Source organism: Balaenoptera physalus, assembly GCF_965194825.1.
Source record: "Balaenoptera physalus genome assembly, chromosome: 10".
Classification (NCBI taxonomy): Eukaryota; Metazoa; Chordata; class Mammalia; order Artiodactyla; family Balaenopteridae; genus Balaenoptera; species Balaenoptera physalus.
In genome coordinates, this window is record NC_138889.1 from 43,036,931 (window position 1) to 43,055,722 (window position 18,792).

General features: G+C 45.3%; 1 protein-coding gene across 27 annotated transcripts in view; it reads left to right on the plus strand.

Annotated features, from left to right (window-relative positions):
- The window catches only part of VSTM5 (V-set and transmembrane domain containing 5), a 154,279-nt gene that overhangs the window by 2,505 nt on the left and 132,982 nt on the right, over positions 1–18,792 (plus strand). For 9 of the 27 annotated variants that reach the window (XR_014250112.1, XR_014250115.1, XR_014250116.1 and 6 more), the window contains exons 2-3: positions 1,778–1,859; positions 9,490–9,621. The exons of 3 other annotated variants lie outside the window; for them this stretch is intronic. Coding sequence is in view for 18 of the 24 variants with exons in the window: in XM_082410061.1 (XP_082266187.1) it covers positions 1,778–1,859; positions 9,490–9,621 (214 nt within the window). In the remaining 6 variants the exon portion in view is untranslated. Of the gene's footprint in view, positions 1–1,777; positions 1,860–9,434; positions 9,622–18,335; positions 18,633–18,792 lie in introns of all 27 variants that reach the window. 15 more of the 27 variants (XM_082410051.1, XM_082410053.1, XM_082410059.1 and 12 more) reach the window with 7 other exon arrangements.

An 18,792-nucleotide genomic window follows, 5' to 3' on the forward strand; every position in this document is an offset into this window, starting at 1 on the left:
TGATCTTGATGTCCCAGCTTCCAGAACTATGTTGTTTAAGGCACCCAGTCTCTGGTATTTTGTGATAGCAGCCCAAGCTAAGACAGAAATTGGTACCGAGAAGTAAAGTGCCGCTGTAACAAATACCCAGAAACGTGGAAGCAGCTTGGGGACTGAGTAATGGGTAGAAGCGGAGGAGTTTTGAAGTACATGCTAGCAATATGGACTCTAAGGGCCATTCTGGTCAGGTTTCAGATGGAAATGAGGAACATGTTATTGGACAGTAGAGAAAAGGTGATCCTTGTTAGAAAGCGGCAAAGAACTTGGCTGAGCTGTGTTCATGTTCTAGTGTTCTGTGGAAGGTAGAGCTTGGGAGTGATGAGAAATTAGATATTTAGCTGAGGAGATATTAAGCAGTGTCGAAGGAGCAACTTGGTCCCTCCTGTCTGCTTATAGTAAAATGCAAGAAGAGAGAAATGGCTTGAAGAAGGAATTCTTAAGCAAAAAGTAGCTAGAACTTAAAGATGTGGAAAATTCTCAGCCTATCTATGTTACGAAAAAAGAGGGCATGTTCAGAAGAGAACACGTAGATTGCGGCCAAACACTGCTTGATAAGATTAGCCTGGGTGTGAACCACGGGCCTAATCAGCCACCCCAGCAGAAACAGCTCCAGTGTAACTGAAGGGGGTGAACACAGAATGGAATGAGGGAAGGCTGTCAGATGTGATAGATCCTACAGGGCTGACTGTATCGCTGTTTAGCTGTGTACACTATTTTTCAGGCTAAGAAAAGAATGACTCTGAAGGCAATGCAGCCAGCATCAGAGCTGTCTCCTCGGTTTCAAAAGGCGGGGGTGGGGCATTGCCTTGGTTTCAACAGGCAAGATGGAGGCCTTGCAGAGTCTCCGGGGGACATGGAAATGCCCGGCAGAGCTGCAGGGGTGAGGGTGCACCCCTGCCTCAGTGGGTCCTAAAGGCAAGACCACTGCCCTGGTGGGTCCAGAAGGCAGAGCATCGAACCAAAGAGCTAAGGGCATTTACCTTGCTAGGTTTTGGACTCACTTGGGACCCGCCACTCCTTCTTACTTCTGATCTCTTCTTTTTGCAATGGGAATGTCTATCCCATGCTTGTCCCACCACTGCATTTTGGAGGTACATAACTTACCTGGTTTCACAGGTTCACAGCTGGAGAGTAATTTTCTTTCAAGATGAATCATACCCCAAGTCTCTGAAAGGAGTTAAGACTTTTGGAGCTGTTGGGATGGAATGAATGTATTTTGCACGCAAGAATTCATTGCATGAATTTTTTGGGGCCAGGGGCAGGATGTTATGGACTGAATGTTTGTGTCCCCCAGAAATTCATATGTTGAAGCCCTAACACCCAATATAATGGTATGTGGAGGTGGGTGGGACCTTTGGGAGGCAGTTAAGTTGAGATGAGGTCATGAGGGTGGGACTTCAATGAGGGAATTAGTGTCTTTATAGTAAGAGGAAGAGACCAGCGCTCTCTCCCTCTACATGTGAGGATACAGCAGGAAGGCGGCCATCTGCAAGCCGGGAAGAGGGTCCTCACCGAGAACTGAGTCTGTTGTCACCTTGACCTTGGACTTCGCAGCCTCCAGAGCTGTGAGAAGTAAATGTCTGTTGTTTAGGCCCCCAGTTTTTGGTATTTTGTTATAACAGCTCAAGCTGAATAAGACAGGGACTTAAAGGCATATCCCCTCTGAAAGCTGGCAGGCCTCCCACACCTGGCCAAGGTGGAGTGCTTTTCTAGGACCCTTGTTCGTTTCCTTTCTCAGCTCTCAACATGGGAAGTTATCCATCAGGCCTCCTCCTCATCAGTGCTCCCGCTCATTTGGAAGCAGATGATCCAAGACTCAAGTAGGAAAGTTTTGGGTTTTTTTGTTGTTGGTTTTTTTGTTTGTTTGTTTTTAATTGAAGTATAGTTGATTTACAATGCTGTGTTAATTTCTGCCGTACAGCTAAGTGATTCATATATATATACATATATGCATATATATATGTATATATATACTTTTTTTAAAAACTTTTTTGGGTTTGTTTATTTATTTATTTATTTATTTATTTTTGGCTGTGTTGGGTCTTCGTTTCTGTGCAAGGGCTTTCTCTAGTTGCGGCAAGTGGGGGCCACTCTTCATCGTGGTGCGCGGGCCTCTCATTATCACGGCCTCTCTTGTTGCGGTGCACAGGCTCCAGACGCGCAGGCTCAGTAATTGTGGCTCATGGGCCTAGTTGCTCCGCGGCATGTGGGATCTTCCCAGACCAGGGCTCGAACTCATGTCCCCTGCATTGGCAGGCAGATTCTCAACCACTGCGCCACCAGGGAAGCCCCTATATACATTCTTTTTTAAATATTCTTTTCCATTCAGATTTATCATAGGTTATTGAATATAGTTCCCTGTGCTATACAGTAGGACCTATTGTTAAGTAGGAAAGTTTAGCTAATGGCCTGGGCCAAGTCAGCTTGCTTCCTGTGCTCCAACCCCAGCTTCTAAAAAGCAGCTCACTCCCCCAGCATGCACACACACCCAGCCACACACGTGCACACATGAATACACACACGAGTGCCCTTTAACATCCCCACTTTACCAAGGTGGAGCCAGGGATGGAGGAGCTAGCCCCACTGAGTCACTCATGGCCCAGTGCCCGGGAGACCAGAGGAGCCGCATGGGGGCTGAGCCTGGGCCTGGGGAGGGAGTTGATAGGCCAGAGCGGCCACAGCCAGATGGAGCTATGGGTTCTGGCTTAGCTGGAGGTGCCATGGGAGGGGAGGGAGAGCCGGTGTTGGAGGAATCCCCTGGAGGCCCCGGGGAGACACCGGGATCCATCACACCAGGACAAGGCCCCACTGGTCACCTATGCAGCCGTCCACAGTTACTAAGCAGTTATGGTGTATCGGGCTGTGCACTGGCCCAGGTGAAACAAATGAGGCGTGGTCTCTCTCTGCACTGTCCTCTCTGATTTATAGACAATGGTCTTGCGTACCTATAAAGGTACCCACCCAAAAGAGTGGTGCTTGGGCGTGCTTTTAAAAATGCAATAAAAAAAAAATTTGCAGTCATGCCGTACTTGTTACTCAGCAACTTACTTTTTACAGCAGTTTATTTATTTATTTATTTTTGGCCATGCCACCCTGCTTGTGGGGTCTTAGTTCCCTGACCAGGGATTGAACCTGGGCCTTTGGCAGTGAGAGCGCCGAGTCCTAACCACTGGACCGCCAGGGAATTCCTTTTTTACAGCAGTTTTTGAGCTCTGTCCATGTTGATAGCCTAGATCTTGCTCATTCCTCTCAACTGCTATCCGTATGTCATTGTATCCACATGCTACTTTTTCCTTAGCTAGCCCCCTTCTGACAGACAGGTCAGCTTTCAGATTTCAGCCCTCCCTGGGGGGGAGAACAGAGCCCTAATACAGGGTGCTGAGTGCAGTGCTATTGATGTGCACATCGTATGGAGGATGAGGAAGGCCAGGGGCCACCTCCAGGCTGACAGGTACCCCCTGCACACACACCTCCTCCCCTTGGGGGTAGTGCTCAAAAAATGGCTGGGGGATTACACTGAAGCTATTGAGGGAGGGGCGGAATCAACCAGAAAGTCACCCAGATTTCTTCATTTCTGGTCTCCAAGGGAGTCCTGAGTATATTCTCTGCTGGTCTGGGAAGGGGCTGCAGTCAGGAGACTCTCCTTTCTCCATTGTGCCCAGGACTTAAGGACACCTATTTATTTCATCTGCTCTAAGACTTTTTTTTTTTTACTTTTAATATTCCGATATAGCTAAAGTCAAGATGCATGTTACAAATGAATAACTTTGCTGTAATCTCGGTCAGCCTGGACTGAAGTTGAGTCCTTCCCGAATTTGTGTTGCTTCTGTCGGTCACCGTCACCGGGAAGCATCCTCCTACCTGGGGAACGGGAATGAAGAAGGTGAGGTTGAGTCTTGAAAGATGAATAAGGGTATACAGCAGGACAGGGTGAGAAGAGAGTTTCAGGCATACAGCAAGTGCTCAAAAACTAGGTTCACGCATCCTCTTGGGGCCTGGCAGGGTCTGGGTGTGCTAAACGAAGGAAGAGGAAGTGGGGAAGTGGGGGAGTTGCCTTGGTAGGCACCTACTGGAAACTTAACTGGTCCCCCACTCAGAGACCCCACTGACACTGCACCCCCGTAGCCTGTGCTCTCAAACACTGGGCTGCCTGCACCTGGGTTTTCCCTGGAACACAGTCTCAGGGTCAGAAAGTATTTACTTACCTAGCAGAAATGGGAGTGGGAGAGAGGCATCATTGGCAGGTATGAAGTTGGGCAATGATTTTCTCCCATAACTGGGTTGCTGGGCTGGGAAGGCACCGGTCAGCCCTGTGGGCAAAGGGGAAAGGACACACTGGACCGTGAAGTGAGCACAGAACATTCCTGCTGTTCACTGGGGTCCAGGAAGCACAGTGGCCTTTCCCCTGCTGAGGTGCATCCCTAGGGGCAGCTCAGGCCAGTGACATGCTGATCCCAGAGGAACCCCGCTGCTCTGGGGCTTCCTGGGGAGTCCCCAGCTGGGAAGGGGCAGGGCCTGAGGGGCTGGTTCCAGCCCCGTGCTGGCAGTAAGCCTTGTATATGGGGTCACCTTCATTCTCTGAGTGCACAGGGCCAGGAGGGTGGGCTGGCTTCACGGTTCTCAGCCAAGGCTGCACGTGAGAACCTCCTGGAGGGCTTGTAAGACCTACAGATGCCCACACCTTACCCCAGCTGGTTACATCCGTCTCTTTGAGGGCAGGACCCCACACTGTTTCGTTTCAAGTTAGACTCCTGGGGTGACTCTAATGTGTGGCCAGGCAGAGAGTTCCTGGACTAGACCATTTCCATGTCCCCTCCATTCATCTTATCTTAAGGAAAGAGCTGGGCATGAAGAGTGCACCTTGCTCCCATCTTCCGTTCTCAGAACACCCACCATTGTATGCAGACGAGTCTCGCTTATGCCTTATTTGTAGTTTAATCCTGACAAACCCATGATACTCTGCCACCGAGCTTAGGTCAAGAGAGAAGGCTGCTTTGCTTTGAAGTTTGGCTTGGTTCAATAAATGGTTCCTGAGCACCTACTTGTTGGGAGCACCATGCCAGGAGCCAGGGGTACTCAGCACGGTCCCTGCAGCGGGGGGAATCACATGACCCGGGGGGGAGGTCAGATCCTACCCAGATGATTTGAAGTCAGATGCCCAGGGAGTACTGAGAAAAGCATTTAGCTCAGCTGAGTGTTGGAAGGAGTCTACTCAAAGAAGAAGCCTCGAAGGCAAAGTAGGAGGAAGCCAGGTGAGCCGGGAGGAGGGAGGTTCTGAGTAACAGGAAATAATGAGCGCAGACACAGCACCGCCACCTTCTCGCTCTTGGGGCCAGTAGCGGGTGACAATTCTTTAGTTAAGTCAAGTTTTTCAGCTCTGGTCAATTTCTTCATATTCAATCTGATAAGTTGTCTTAACAGTTAAAGGACTGGGGCTTGGGAAGGTCTTGGATCTTAAGTGCTGGAATATTTCCTCTGATAGACTCTTACACTAGTGCCAGGGGATCAGCAGGGAGATGTGGGTCCCTCGGCACCAGACACTGGCCAGGGGACCTAACGTGAGCCTTCTCTGGCTGTTTGCCCTTCTGTCCTATGGCAATATCCCCACCCCAGGCTCACTGTGGGACTGGATCACATTCCTTTAGGAAGCCAATGCCCAAAAGCCGAACACCAGACCCGCTCTTTCCTCTTGCCATCAAGCAGGCCTTCTGCGTACTCTGGGATGGGAGTTCAGGAGTCCTTGAACCAGAGCTCGTTCTTTTATGTCAGGTAGACTGTCAATTCAGTTTGACAGCCCCAGTTTGAATGAGCCATCGGTCATGTCACACACTGCTGGGGTGCTGGCGATTCGGACCTAAGTGTGTGCTTGCCTGCTCCTTCTAGCGGGGGAAATGGGCAGTCACTCATCCAACACGAATGCAAAGCCAGCTGGGAACTGTGCTATGGGAGCCGAGAGGGGCCTGGCAGAGGAGGTGACATTTAAGATGGGCCTTTAGAAGTGAGCGGAAGGCTGAGAATGGGGATGGGTGATCTGAGCTGAGCTAGAGGGAGTAAGCCACAGTGGGGAGTGGTCCACAGTTTGGTGCAACTGAAACTGGGGGGTGGCAAGGAGTCTTGGGAGATGGGGAAGGAAAAGAAGGTTGAGGCGAGATTTCTTAGGTCTTTCAGAGCCAGGAGAGACACAGCAAGATGTGTAGTTTAGAAAGATCACTAATAATAGCCTCTAGCCAACTGAAGAGAAGAAAAGCCAGTACCTCCTGAGTTTTTATAATTGTTAATAACAATTACAAGACAATAATATCTGTGACTATTTATTGAGCACCACATACTTTGTGCCAAGCACTGTAACAGCTGCTTTTCCATGCAACTTCACAGTAATCCTGCAAATAGGTATTATTAGTCCCCATTTTATAGATGGGGAAACTGAGGCTCAGAGAGGTTGAGAGACTTGCCTAAAGACATTCATTCTTTCATCAGGTGTTTATGGGAAACCCAAAGTGCCAGGCACTGTGCCAGGCCCAGGGGATTCAATGAAGAACGAGATAGACCAACCCCTGTGTTCATAGCTGAAAGTTGATCTGCGAGGATGGAGCATTAATCAAGAGAAATTACAATGGACAAGGATAAGTTGATAGAGAGGGACAGGGAGCCATGGGAACCCAGAGCTGGGACCCCTAACCTGGTGTTGAGGGACTGTGGCAGGCTTCCTGGAAGAAGTGATGTTTAAACTAAGACCTGTAGGATGAAGAGGGATTGGCCCTTTAATCTCGTTGAAGGAGGAGCTTTGTACTCCTAACTGTGGTACCCTGTCACGTGTGTGCCTGAATTATCTTTTGATCACTCGACACCCCTCTTCCAAGTGCTTTCAGGCATCCTGTAAAAAGAATTGTTGGGAGACTTCCCTGGTGGCGCAGTGGTTAGGAATCCGCCTGCCAATGCAGGGGACACGGGTTCGAGCCCTGGTCCGGGAAGATCCCACATGCCGCGGAACAACTAAGCCCGTACGCCACAACTACTGAGCCTGTGCTCTAGAGCCTGCGAGCCACAACTACTGAGCCCATGTGCCACAACTACTGAAGCCTGTGCGCTCTAGGGCCCGTACTCTGCAACAAAGAGAAACCACTGCAATGAGAAGCCCGCGCACTGCAACAAAGCATAGCCCCCGCTCGCCACAACTAGAGAAAGCCCACGCGCAGCAGCGAAGACCCAACACAGCCAAAAATAAATAAATAAATAAATTAATTAATTTAAAAAAGAAAAGAATTGTTGGGAGGTCAGCCACCTCATTTCCTCCTTCATCCTCCCGTTCCACACACATTTCCACAGAAGTGTCTGAGGAGCACCCCACCTCCTGGTTCCCCAGGCTGGCCACTGACTCAGGCACGCCGTAAGTCCTGCAGCCCAGATCTGCAGAGGGAAATACCATCAGCACCCCATCCCCCAAGCTTGGGCAGGGCCAGGCAGCCACCTTCGCCATACCTGGCTTCCTTGATATCCGAGTAGAAACACAGCAGTGACTTGACCATAGCCTGTGACCATTCAGAAAAGTGTTTGGCTTTCTAGCAAGGGTGGCTCTTGCTTAAGTCAGAAAGATTCCAGAAGGAATTCCACAGGGAGGAATTTCGGGTCACCCAATCTCTTGCCACACCTCCGCAAGTGGATCACAGATTTACAAACGCTGATTCAAGTTCTATACCTGTTACGTAATTTGGGCTGGAAGAACGAGCCTCCTTCACTCAACACTCCAGCTCCCAGTCTCAGGTCTACTGCTTCAGTCCCTGGTACAACTCCAGCTTCTGCTTACACACCCATGAGGATGGGGAGCTCACTACCTCAATAAGCAGCTCACTGCATCTTCACAGAATTCTTGTTCTTTGAAGAATAATAGTTCAATAATGATTGAATGGGCACCAAGTGTTAGAAACTGTGATAAGCTCCTTGTATGTCTTGCCTCCCTTAAACTTCATTCTGCTGCCGGAGGTGGGCACAACCCTATTATAGTATACTTATTTCATTGGTACGGTAACAGAGACTGAAAGAAACAAATTTACCCCAGATCACACAGCTGTTATCGGCAGACCTAAATGTTGAGGATAAGTCAGCCTGACTCCAGGTCTGTGAATGCATGCGTTACACACACACTCTCTCAGTCCTCTTCACCAGAACCCAATCTTCTTTCCATCTTTACCCACTGGTCCTCGTTCTGGCAATGATTGGGTGTCTCAAGTCTTCCCTTCTCCAAGATGAGAAGTTCTGCAGCAGAGGCTCTTCCCCTGCCTGGCAGAAGTGGTATTAACTGTGCTCGGCAAGGAGAGGAGGGGCCAGCTTTCAGGGATCCTGGGAGCATCCTCAGTGCCCCCCTTTGCCCAAAGTTCTAAGGGTGTTGTCCTGGGACCAGCAGCCGCTTTACCTAGGAACTTGTTAGTGATGCGAACTCTGGGGCCTCACCCCAGACCTGCTGAATGAGAGACTAGGGATGGGGCCCAGCAATTGTTTCAATAAGCCCTCCAGGTGATTCTGATGCAACTAAATGTTGAGAACCATTGCCTTATAACATTGCAGAGAGTAGAGGAGGCAAAGGGAAACACTTAGGTCACTCGTTCTTCCTCCCTAACCCAAAAGCATCTCTAGAAATAGGACCAGATATAGGAAAATTTGAGGGATGCCAGAAAGAGCCCATTTCCCCCAAATATCTTGCTGAAAGGCTGTCACAGAGCCTCAAACATTCCTTTTTCACACAATGGCCCTTCATTCCTTTGGTTTAGGCGTTGTTAAATGCCCCTAGGAAGTGGGTCTGGGCTTCAGCCGCTGACCCCTTAGTGTGGATTCGTTCAGTGGTTTTCAGTCTTGTCTGTACACTGGAATCATGTGGGAGCTTTTAAAAATCACAGAGGCTTTGGTCTCACCCCCAAAGGTTCTAAACTCATAGTCCAAGGTAGGATTTTTAAAAGCTTCCCCAAATGGTCTAATATTCAAAGATTGACAGTAACTAGATTAGATCAGGTGGTTCCCCTTGGTCCAGTCTGCTGACGGGGGAGGTGGGTTTGCCGGGCCTTCTCTGCGGGGCTCTGAGAAGCGATTGGGTGGAGCTGGTCAGATGCCAAAGGAGCTAATTATGGATTTGAATGTAGCGTGTGTGACTCCGGGCTGGTGCTCCATCAGTGTCGGTCCCCTTGACTTACTTTCCCAAATGCTTGTTGAATGGGAGGAGACTGGATTGAGTCTGGGTGAAAAATCAGAGAAGGGAGCTCCTGTGCCCCCTGGAATTGTTCCTGGCTGTCAAGCTCTCTCACCTACATTTTTTTTTTAAATTGAATCATTAACAGCCAAGCCACGATGATCCTTAATTACAAATGAGGAAATAGTGGCTCAGAGAGGGGAGGGGATTTGCTCAGTTGTTCAGCTAGGGCCTGGCGCAGCTGAAACAGGACCTGGGTCTTCTGATTCCAGGGCTTCCCCAGCCGGCATCTTGCTCTCCTCTGCCACCCTCTGTCCCCACAGGCAGGTGTGCCTTCCCGGCATCTGGGGAGAAGGGCGGCGTTTCCTCTCTGCCGGCAGAAAAGGAGCTGAGAAGAACATCGGGTGAGTGTGGTGGCCCAGAAGCCACAGGGCGTTTCAAGCAGGAGAGGGTACCCAGTGGTGTCCCAGCAGGACGAGGTCATCTGCTGGGAATGAGGAGGAATTTGGAGGTCAAAGAGATTGGAGGGACATAATAACCATGGAGAAAGGAAGAGTGAATTTACGTGAACAATACATTAAGATGGGCAGTCTGGAGGGCCCTCTCGAATGTGCACTGGAAACCGCGTTCTCTGTTGTTCTGGAGAGTGTCAGCCGTGGGATGTTCTCCTGCCGTGCTGACTGCTCAGGTCTCAGGTCTGGGCAGAGAGGAAGTGTAGAGCTGTTGATCCAGGGTGAGGGTTTTGCTAGTAGATGTGATTAAAAGACAGAGGCCACTGGAGTTTGAAGAATCTTGGCAAGAGTGTTTGGGACATGATGGGCTATGGAACCCAGGCTGGAGAGGGAGGGATGTGAGAATGATGGATTGGGAAAGGCAGAGAGAGTCGGAGTGGAAGGACTGAGGAGGCCAGTGGGAGATGTTGAACAGTAAACAGGAAGGAGAGAAGGTTGTGGTCAGAGCAGGCTGCTCTACTGGAGACCGAGGTAGAGGGAGAATCTTCTTGTAGACGAGGATGCTGGAGGTATGTAGGGTGATGCCATACCTTGCAGTAGGGTTGCCAACATGTTTGAAGAGTGAAGAGGAGACTGGGGGAGCAGAGCACTCACGATGACGAGGAGGGGAGAGGGTGAAACAAACTCAAGGGAAGAGGATTTTTCTGAAGCGAGTGGAGGAGTGATGGTCTAAACCAATGGTATCCAATAGAAATATAATGTGAGCCACACATGCAAGACATGTATGTAATTCTAAATTTTCTAGCGGTCACATTAAAAAAGAAACAGGCACAGTTAATTTTAATATATTTTGTCTTACCCAATATGTCTAAAATATTATTTCTACATGTATCCAATATAAAAAATTATTAATGAGATATTTTACATTCTGTTTAACATACTAAGTATCAAGTCTTCAAAATCTGGTGTGTATTTTACATTTAGAGCACATCTCAATTCGGACTAGCTAATTTCAAGTGCTCCATAGCTACTGCGGCTTGCAGCTACCACATGGGAAAGCCCAGGTCTAGACTCTTGCTTCTTGTCACATCTGTCTCCCAAGTCCTTACCAGCACTGAGTGATGTGCTATTTTGGGAAACATAAAAGAAGTGAAAACCTCCACGTCTATACTCAAAGTGCCTTATCTTATTAGAGGCAGCTGTGGAGCAGTGAAAGGAGAGTTGGGTTCCAGTCTCAGCTCTGATTTTCTACTTGTCAGGGATTTGGACACTTATACCGTGACTCAGCCTCAGTTTCCTCATCTTTTTTTTTAATGAATAAATGTACTGCTGGCTTAATAAGATTTTGATTGTAAAACATTCTGATCACCAACTATCTTTTTTTTTTTTAATTGAAGTATGGTTGATTTACAGTATTAGTTTCAGGTATATAACATTGTGATTCAAAAATTTTATCGATTATAATCCACTTATAGTTTAAAATATTGGCTATATTCCCTGTGCTGTACAATATATCCTTGTAGCTTATTTATTTTATATACAGTAGTTTGTATCTCTTAATCCCCTACCCGTATTTTGCCCCTCCCCCTTCCCTCTTCCCACTGGTAACCACTAGTTTGTTCTCTGAATCTGTGAGTGTTTCTGTTTTGTTATATTTACTAGTTTGTTTTATTTTTTAGATTCCACTTATAAGTGATATCATACAGTATTTGTCTTTCTCTATCTGACTTATTTCACTGAGCATAATACCCTCTAAGTCCATCCAAGTTGTTGCAAGTGGCAAAATTTCATTCTTTTTCAGGGCTAATATTCAATATAAACTGTATATTTATACCACATTTTCTTTATACATTCATCTGTTGATGGACACTTAGGTTGCTTCCATATCTTGGCTATTATAGATAATGCTACTATGAACATTGGGGTGCATATATCTTTGCAAGTTAGTGTTATTGTTTTCTTTGGATATAGACCCAGGAGTGGAATTTCTGGATCATATGGTAGTTCTATTTTTAGTTTTTTGAAGAACCTCCATAGTGTTTTCCACAGTGGCTGCACCACTTGACGTTCCTGCCAACAGTGTCCAACGGTTCCCTTTTCTCCACATCCTCACCAACATTTGTTATTTGTAGTTTTTGTTGATGGCCATTTGACAGGTGTGAGGTGATAGCTCATTGTGGTGTTTTTTTTAATATATATATATTTATATTTATTATTGTTTCTTTTTATTTATTTATTTATTTATTTTTGGCTGCGTTGGGTCTTCGTTGCTGTACGCGGGCTTTCTCTAGCTGCGGCGAGCTGGGGCTCCTCTTCGTTGCAGTGCACGGGCTTCTCATTGCGGAGGCTTCTCATTGCAGAGCACGGGCTCTAGGAGCGTGGGCTTCAGTAGTTGTGGCACGCAGGCTCAGTAGTTGTGGCTCACGGGCTCTAGAGCATGGACTCAGTAGTTGTGGCACATGGGCTTAGTTGCTCCGCAGCATTTGGAATCTTCCCGGACCAGGGCTCGAACCCGTGTCCCCTGCATTGGCAGGCGGATTCTTAACCACTGCGCCACCAGGGAAGTCCTTATTGTGGTTTTGATTTACATTTTCCTGATTAGCCATGTTGAGCATATTTTCACGGACCTATTGGCCATCTGTGTGTCTTTGGAAAAATGTCTATTCAAGTCTTCTGCCCATTTCTTAATTGGGTTGTTTGGGTTTTTTTATAGTGAGTTGTATGAGCTGTTTATATATTTTGAATATTAACCCCTTATTGGTTATATCATTTGCAAATATTTTCTCCCATTCAGTTGTTTGTGTTTTTTTGTTTGTCAGTGGTTTCCTTTGCTGTGCAAAAGCTTTTAAGTTTACTTAGATCCTGTTTGTTTATTTTTGCTTTTGTTTCCTTTACCTTAGGAGACAGATCAAAGAAATGTTGCTATGTTTTATGTCAAATAGTGTTCTGCCTATGTTTTCTTCCAGGGGTTTTACAGTTTCAGGTCTTACATTTAGGTCTTTAATCCATTTTGAGTTTATTTTTGTGTATGGTATAAGAAAATGTTCTGATTTCATTCTTTTACATGTAACTGTTCAGTTTTCCCAGCACCGTTTATTGAAGAGACTGTCTTCCCTCCACTGTGTATTCTTGCCTCCTTTATCATAGATTAATTGACCATAGGTGCATGAGTTTATTTCTGAGCTCTCTATTCAGTTCCATTAATCTTTGTGTCTGTTTTTGTGCCAGTACTATGCTGTTTTGATTACTTTAGCTTTGTAGTATAGTCTGAAATCAGGGAGCATGATACCTCCTGTTTTGTTCTTCTTTCTCAAGATTGTTTTGGCTATTTGGGGTCTTTTGTGTTTCCATACAAATTTTAAGATTATTTGTTATAGTTCTGAGAAAATTGCCATTTTTTTTGTTTTTTTGTTTTTTTTTATTTTATTTATTTATTTTTGGCTGCATTGGGTCTTTGTTGCTGCTCACGGGCTTTCTCTAGTTGTGGCGAGTGGGGGCTACTCTTCGTTGTGTTGCGTGGGCTTCTCATTGCGGTGGCTTCTTGTTGTGGAGCACGGGCTCTAGGCGTATGGGCTTCAGTATTTGTGGCACGTGGGCTCAGTAGTTGTGGTTCGCGGGCCCTTGAACGCAGGCTCAGTAATTGTGGCGCACTGGCTTAGTTGCTCCACGGCATGTGGGATCTTCCCAGACCAGGGCTTGAACCTGTGTCCCCTGCATTGGCAGGCGGATTCTTAACCACTGCGCCACCAGGGAAGCCCACTGCCATTGTTTTGATAGGGATTGCATTGAATCTGTAGATAACCTTGGATACTTTGGACATTTTACAGTATTAATTCTTTCAATCCATCTTACCATGGTATATCTTCCCATCTGTTTGGGTTGTCTTCAGTTTCATTGAAGACAACAGTGTCTTATAGTTTTCTGAGTACAGGTGTTTTACCTCCTTAGGTAGGTTAATTCCTAGGTATTTTATTCTTTTTGATGTGATGGTAAATGGGATTGTTTCCTTAATTTTTCTACCTGATAGTTTGTTGTTAGTGTACAAAAATGCAACAGATTTCTGCATATTAATTTTGTATCCTGCAATTTTACCAAATTAATTAATGAGCTCTATAGGTTTTTGCTGGTATCTTTAGGATTTTCTTTGTATAGTATCATGTATAGTATCATGCAAACAGTGACAATTTTACTTCTTCCTTTCCAATTTGGATGCCTTTTATTTCTTTTTCTTCTCTGATTGCTGTTGCTAGGACTTACAATACTATGTTGAATAAACGTGGCAAGAGTGGGCATCCTTGTCTTGTTCCTGATCTTAGAGGAAATGCTTTTAGCTTTTCACCATTGAGTATGATGTTAGCTGTAGGTTCGTTATGTATGACCTTTATTATGTTGAGGTATGTTCCCTCTATGCCCACTTTCTGGAGAGTTTTATAATAAACAGATGTTGAATTTTGTCAAAAGCTTTTTCTGCATCTGTTGAGATGAGCATATGGTTTTTATTCTTCAGTTTATTAATGTGGCATATCATATTGATTTTCTAATGTTGAACTGTTCTTGCATCCCTGGTATAAATCACACTTGATCATGGTTTATGATTGTTTTAATGTATTGTTGGATTCGGTTTACTAGTATTTTTTTTTAATAAATTTACTTATTTATTTTTATTTTTTGGCTGCATTGGGTCTTCATTGCTGCATGTGGGCCTTCTCCAGTTGCGGCGAGTGGGGCCTACTCTTTGTTGCGGTGTGCAAGCTTCTCATTGTGGTGGCTTCTCTTGTTGAGGAGCTTGGGCTGTAGGCGTGCAGGCTCAGTAGTTGTGACGCATGGGCTTAGTTGCTCCATGGCATGTGGGATCTTCCCAGATCAGGCCTCGAACCCATGTCCCCTGCATTGGCAGGTGGATTCTTAACCACTGTGCCACCAGGGAAGCCCCAGTTTGCTGGTATTTTGTTGAGGATTTTACCTCTATGTTCATCAGTGATATTGGCCCGTGTTTTCTTTTTTTGTGATATCTTTGCCTGGTTTTGGTATCAGGGTGATGCTAGCCTAGTAGATGAGTTTGGAAGTGTTCCTTCATCTGCAATTTTTTGGAATAGTTTCAGAAGGATAGGTGTTAATTCTTCTCTAAATGTGTGGTAGAACTCACCTGTGAAGGCATCTGATCCTGGAATTTTGTTTGTTGGGAGTTTTTAAAATTACTGATTCAACTTCATTACTGTTAATTGCTCTGTGGATATTTTCTATTTCTTCTTGCTTCAGTCTTGGGAGATTGTATGTTTCTAAGAATTTGTCCATTTCTTCTAGGTTGTCCATTTTATTGGTATAAAGTTGTTAGTAGTAATCTCTTATGAGCCTTTGTATTTCTGTAGTGTCAATTGTAACTTCTTTTTAATTTCTGACCTTATTGATTTGGGCCCTTTCTCTTTTTTTCTTGATGAGTCTATCTAATGGTTTATCAATTTTGTTTATCTTTTCAGAGAACCAGCTCTTAGTTTCATTGATTTTTTTCTGTTTTTTTATATCTCTATTTATTTCTGCTCTGATCTTTATGATTTCTTTCCTTCTAATTTTGGGTTTTTCGTTGTTCTTCTTTTTCTAGTTCCTTTAGGTGTAAGGTTAGGTTGTTATTTGAGTTTTTTTTTGTTTCCTGAGGTAAGTTTGTATTACTATAAACTTCCCTCTTAGAACTGCCTTTGCTGCAACCCATAGATTTTGGATCACTGTGTTTTCTTTGTCTTCAAGTATTTTTTTTATTTCTTCTTTGATTTCTTTAGTGACCCATTGGTTGTTTAGTAGAATATTGCTTAGCCTCCATGTGTTTGTGGTTTTTGCAGTGTTTTTCCCTTATAGTTGATTTCTAGTCTCATAGCATTGTAGCCAGAAAAGATGGTTGAAATAATTTCACTTTTCTTAAATTTACTGAGACTTGTTTTGTGGCCTAGCATGTGATCTATCCTGGAGAATGTTCCGTGTGCACTTAAAAAGAATGTGTATTCTGCTGCTTTGGGGTGGAATATTCTTTATATGTCTATTAAGTGCCTCTGGTCTAATGTGTCATTTAAGGCCAGTATTTCCTTATTGATTTTCTGTCTGGATGATCGGTCCATTGACGTGGTGGGGTGTTAAAGTCCCCTACTATTATTGTGGTACTGTCAATTTATCCCTTTATGTCTGTTAATATTTGTTTTATGTATGTAGGTGCTCCTACGTTGGGTGCATATATTTAGTGATCAAATAAGTAAGCACCTGTGAAGCAAAAAGCATGGGTCCTTAACCCCAGTCCCCTGCCTGTCTCACAGGTTGAGATAGTGCCTGTGAAGTACTTTGTCAATTGTGTGTACGTGAATTACTAACATTATCAAATGTGAAAAATCTGGGACTGTGACCCAATCTTGGCATTCATTTTATTTATTGTTTTTCTTTAAGTAATTCACAAACTCACTAAAATATTCTAACTGTTCAAAAGGATATAAAATGAAATGTAAAGCTTTCTTCCACCCCAGACACCCAGTCCCCTACCCAAAGACAACCATGGCACCTGATTTTTAGAATACCCTTTGGGAGATGTTCTGTGCATTTTATGGATAAATGTGCATATCTCTGTGTGTGTGTGCGCACATGCACATATACATATCATTAGTTTACTCAAATGGAAGCAGTCTCTACACACTGTTCTGCTCTGTGCTTTTTCATTATTTTTGAGATCATCTAATATCAATGCATATAGATCTACCTCATTTTAAAAGTGCCGCTGTAGTATTCCCAAGTGTGAATATTGATAATTTATTTAACCAGTTCTGACTTAATAAGAAATATATGTTTGGTCTCTGCTCCTGATTCCTGACACAGAGCTCCTAAAAACCTAGTAATTTCCTGGGTGATAGCAACGATAGGACCATCTTTTGTTATAATATTTGGTCTTAGTCCCTAGTTCCTGACACATAAGCTTCTAAGACCCTTGGATTCTCCAGAGTGATGAGTGTTTTTTCGATTGTTAATGATGTGACTCTTGGAAGATGAGGGCTCCTTTTCAGAGAAACCAACCATGTGATTAGAAAGTTGGAATTTTAGCCCCATCCCTGACCTCCAGGGAAGGGAGAAGGTCTGGGGATTGAGTTAATCACCAATTGCCAATGATTTAATCATGCCTATGTCATGAGATCTCCCCAAAAAACCCTATCTGAAGGAGATGGGAGAGCTTCTGGGCTGGTGAACACGTGGAGGTATTGGGAGGGCAGTGTGGCCCAAGAAGATATGGGAGCTCCACGCCCCTTCCAACATACCTTGCCCTGTGGCATCTCTTCCATGTGGCTGTTCCTGAGTTGTATCCCTTATAATAAAGTGCTCATAGTAAGTAAAGTGCTTTCCTGAGTTCTGTGAGCTGTTCTAGCAAATTATCAAACCTGAAGAGGATGTCATGGGAACCTCCAATTTATACCCAGTTGGTCAGAAGTATAGGAAGCCTGGACTTGTGATTGGTGTCTGAAATGGGGAGCAGTCTTGTGAGACTGAGCCCTTAACCTGTGGAGTCTACACTAATTTCAGGTAGTAAGTGTCAGAAGTGTTCTTTATGGAGTAAGAAACAGTTTTCCTTTACCTATGAACACATAGGTTGTCACCAGTCTTTTGCTACTGCAGTTGACTATGCTGTGCTTCAGTGACAATATGTACACTTATAACTTTGCATCTATGTGCCCTTATTACTTGTAGGATAAGTTCCTAAAAGTAGCATTTCTGGGTCAAGAGGTATGTGCTATTTAATATTTCTATAGGTTTCAACATGTTGCCCTTCAAGCAGATTATACCCATTTATAATCTCCACAGTAATGATTGAGTATAACTTCTGCACACTCGTGACAACATAATGTTATCAAACTTTCTCATTGTTCTCTGTCTGATAGCAGCCAAATCATTCAACTTTCCCAGCCTGGGTTTCACTGAGCTGTGATAAATGTGTATGACAGCTAGTACTTAACGAGTGTTACCAGTAGAAATGGTGGCTCTTGCTATTTTGGAGTGATTTTTCTGGTTGGGGTACAAGTACAGGTACTTGATGAAGGAAAGCAGCCTGCCAGCCTCGATCTAAACCTGCATCTGTCCATTTCGTTTGGGTTTGGCTGACATCTGGGTGACTTCCCAAGGCCATTATATGGCAATATGGGGGCGGGGGGGGGGGGTGGGAGGAGCTCCCTCAGGGAGGAGCTGAGCTCTTTGGTCTCTGAGTAATCAGGCACCAAGAGGGGGAATTACTACCTGAGCTAACAGGAGGGATAGGTACCCTGTAAATTGTATGCAAATGTCAGTCATCAACACTAGTCATGGCATCTAAACCTGAAAGCCATTATTTGGGGTTTCTGTGTTGGCCCCTCATGAAGCTGTGTGTCTGAAATTCCAGGCTCGCTTGTTTCAAGAATGGCAGAAGTTAGGCAGGGACATGGATATATTAGTTGCAGCTTAAAACCATCCCATTTCTCCTCCTAGCTATTTGACTCTCAGCAAACTTGGGGCTGGGAAAGGGGTCTTGCCTGTTCTCCCTCAGCCAGACCTGTTGCCCCCTCAACTCAACACAGATCCGACCTCTTACTTTCCTGATCTCTCCAAATGGGTAGCAGTTCAACAGGCAGGGCATGCATATTTGTTTATTCTTTATTCATTCTTTCATACAGGCATATCATGAGCACCTATGAAGTGCCAGACCCTGTGCTGGACACTGGTGTTTCTGAGATGAATCGGAAACGAGTTCTCCCAGCAAAGATCTCACAGTCTAGGGCAGATCTACCATGCACGTGTGTGCTTCCTGCTGCCCTCACCACCCCGTCTCCCCAGTCCAGACCAGAGACTGGCCCAGGTCTGGCCGCACTCAGCACCTTAGGCTGTTCCCACCTGTTTGGGCTCCAGCCATGAGCTCTCCTGAAGGTGCATAGGACAAGCACATGCGGTGAGCCCAGGGCCGTGCAGGTGAGGTGTGTAGATGATAAAATCATGAGTTCTGCTGCCAGATTGCCCTTCCTGAAGCCCAGTTTAGAGCATACCATGCTTCTACTTGAATACCATCCTAGGGCCTCACTGCCCGCGGATAACTCCTTCAGTTGATCCCCAGCCTGCAACAGATTCCTCATGGTA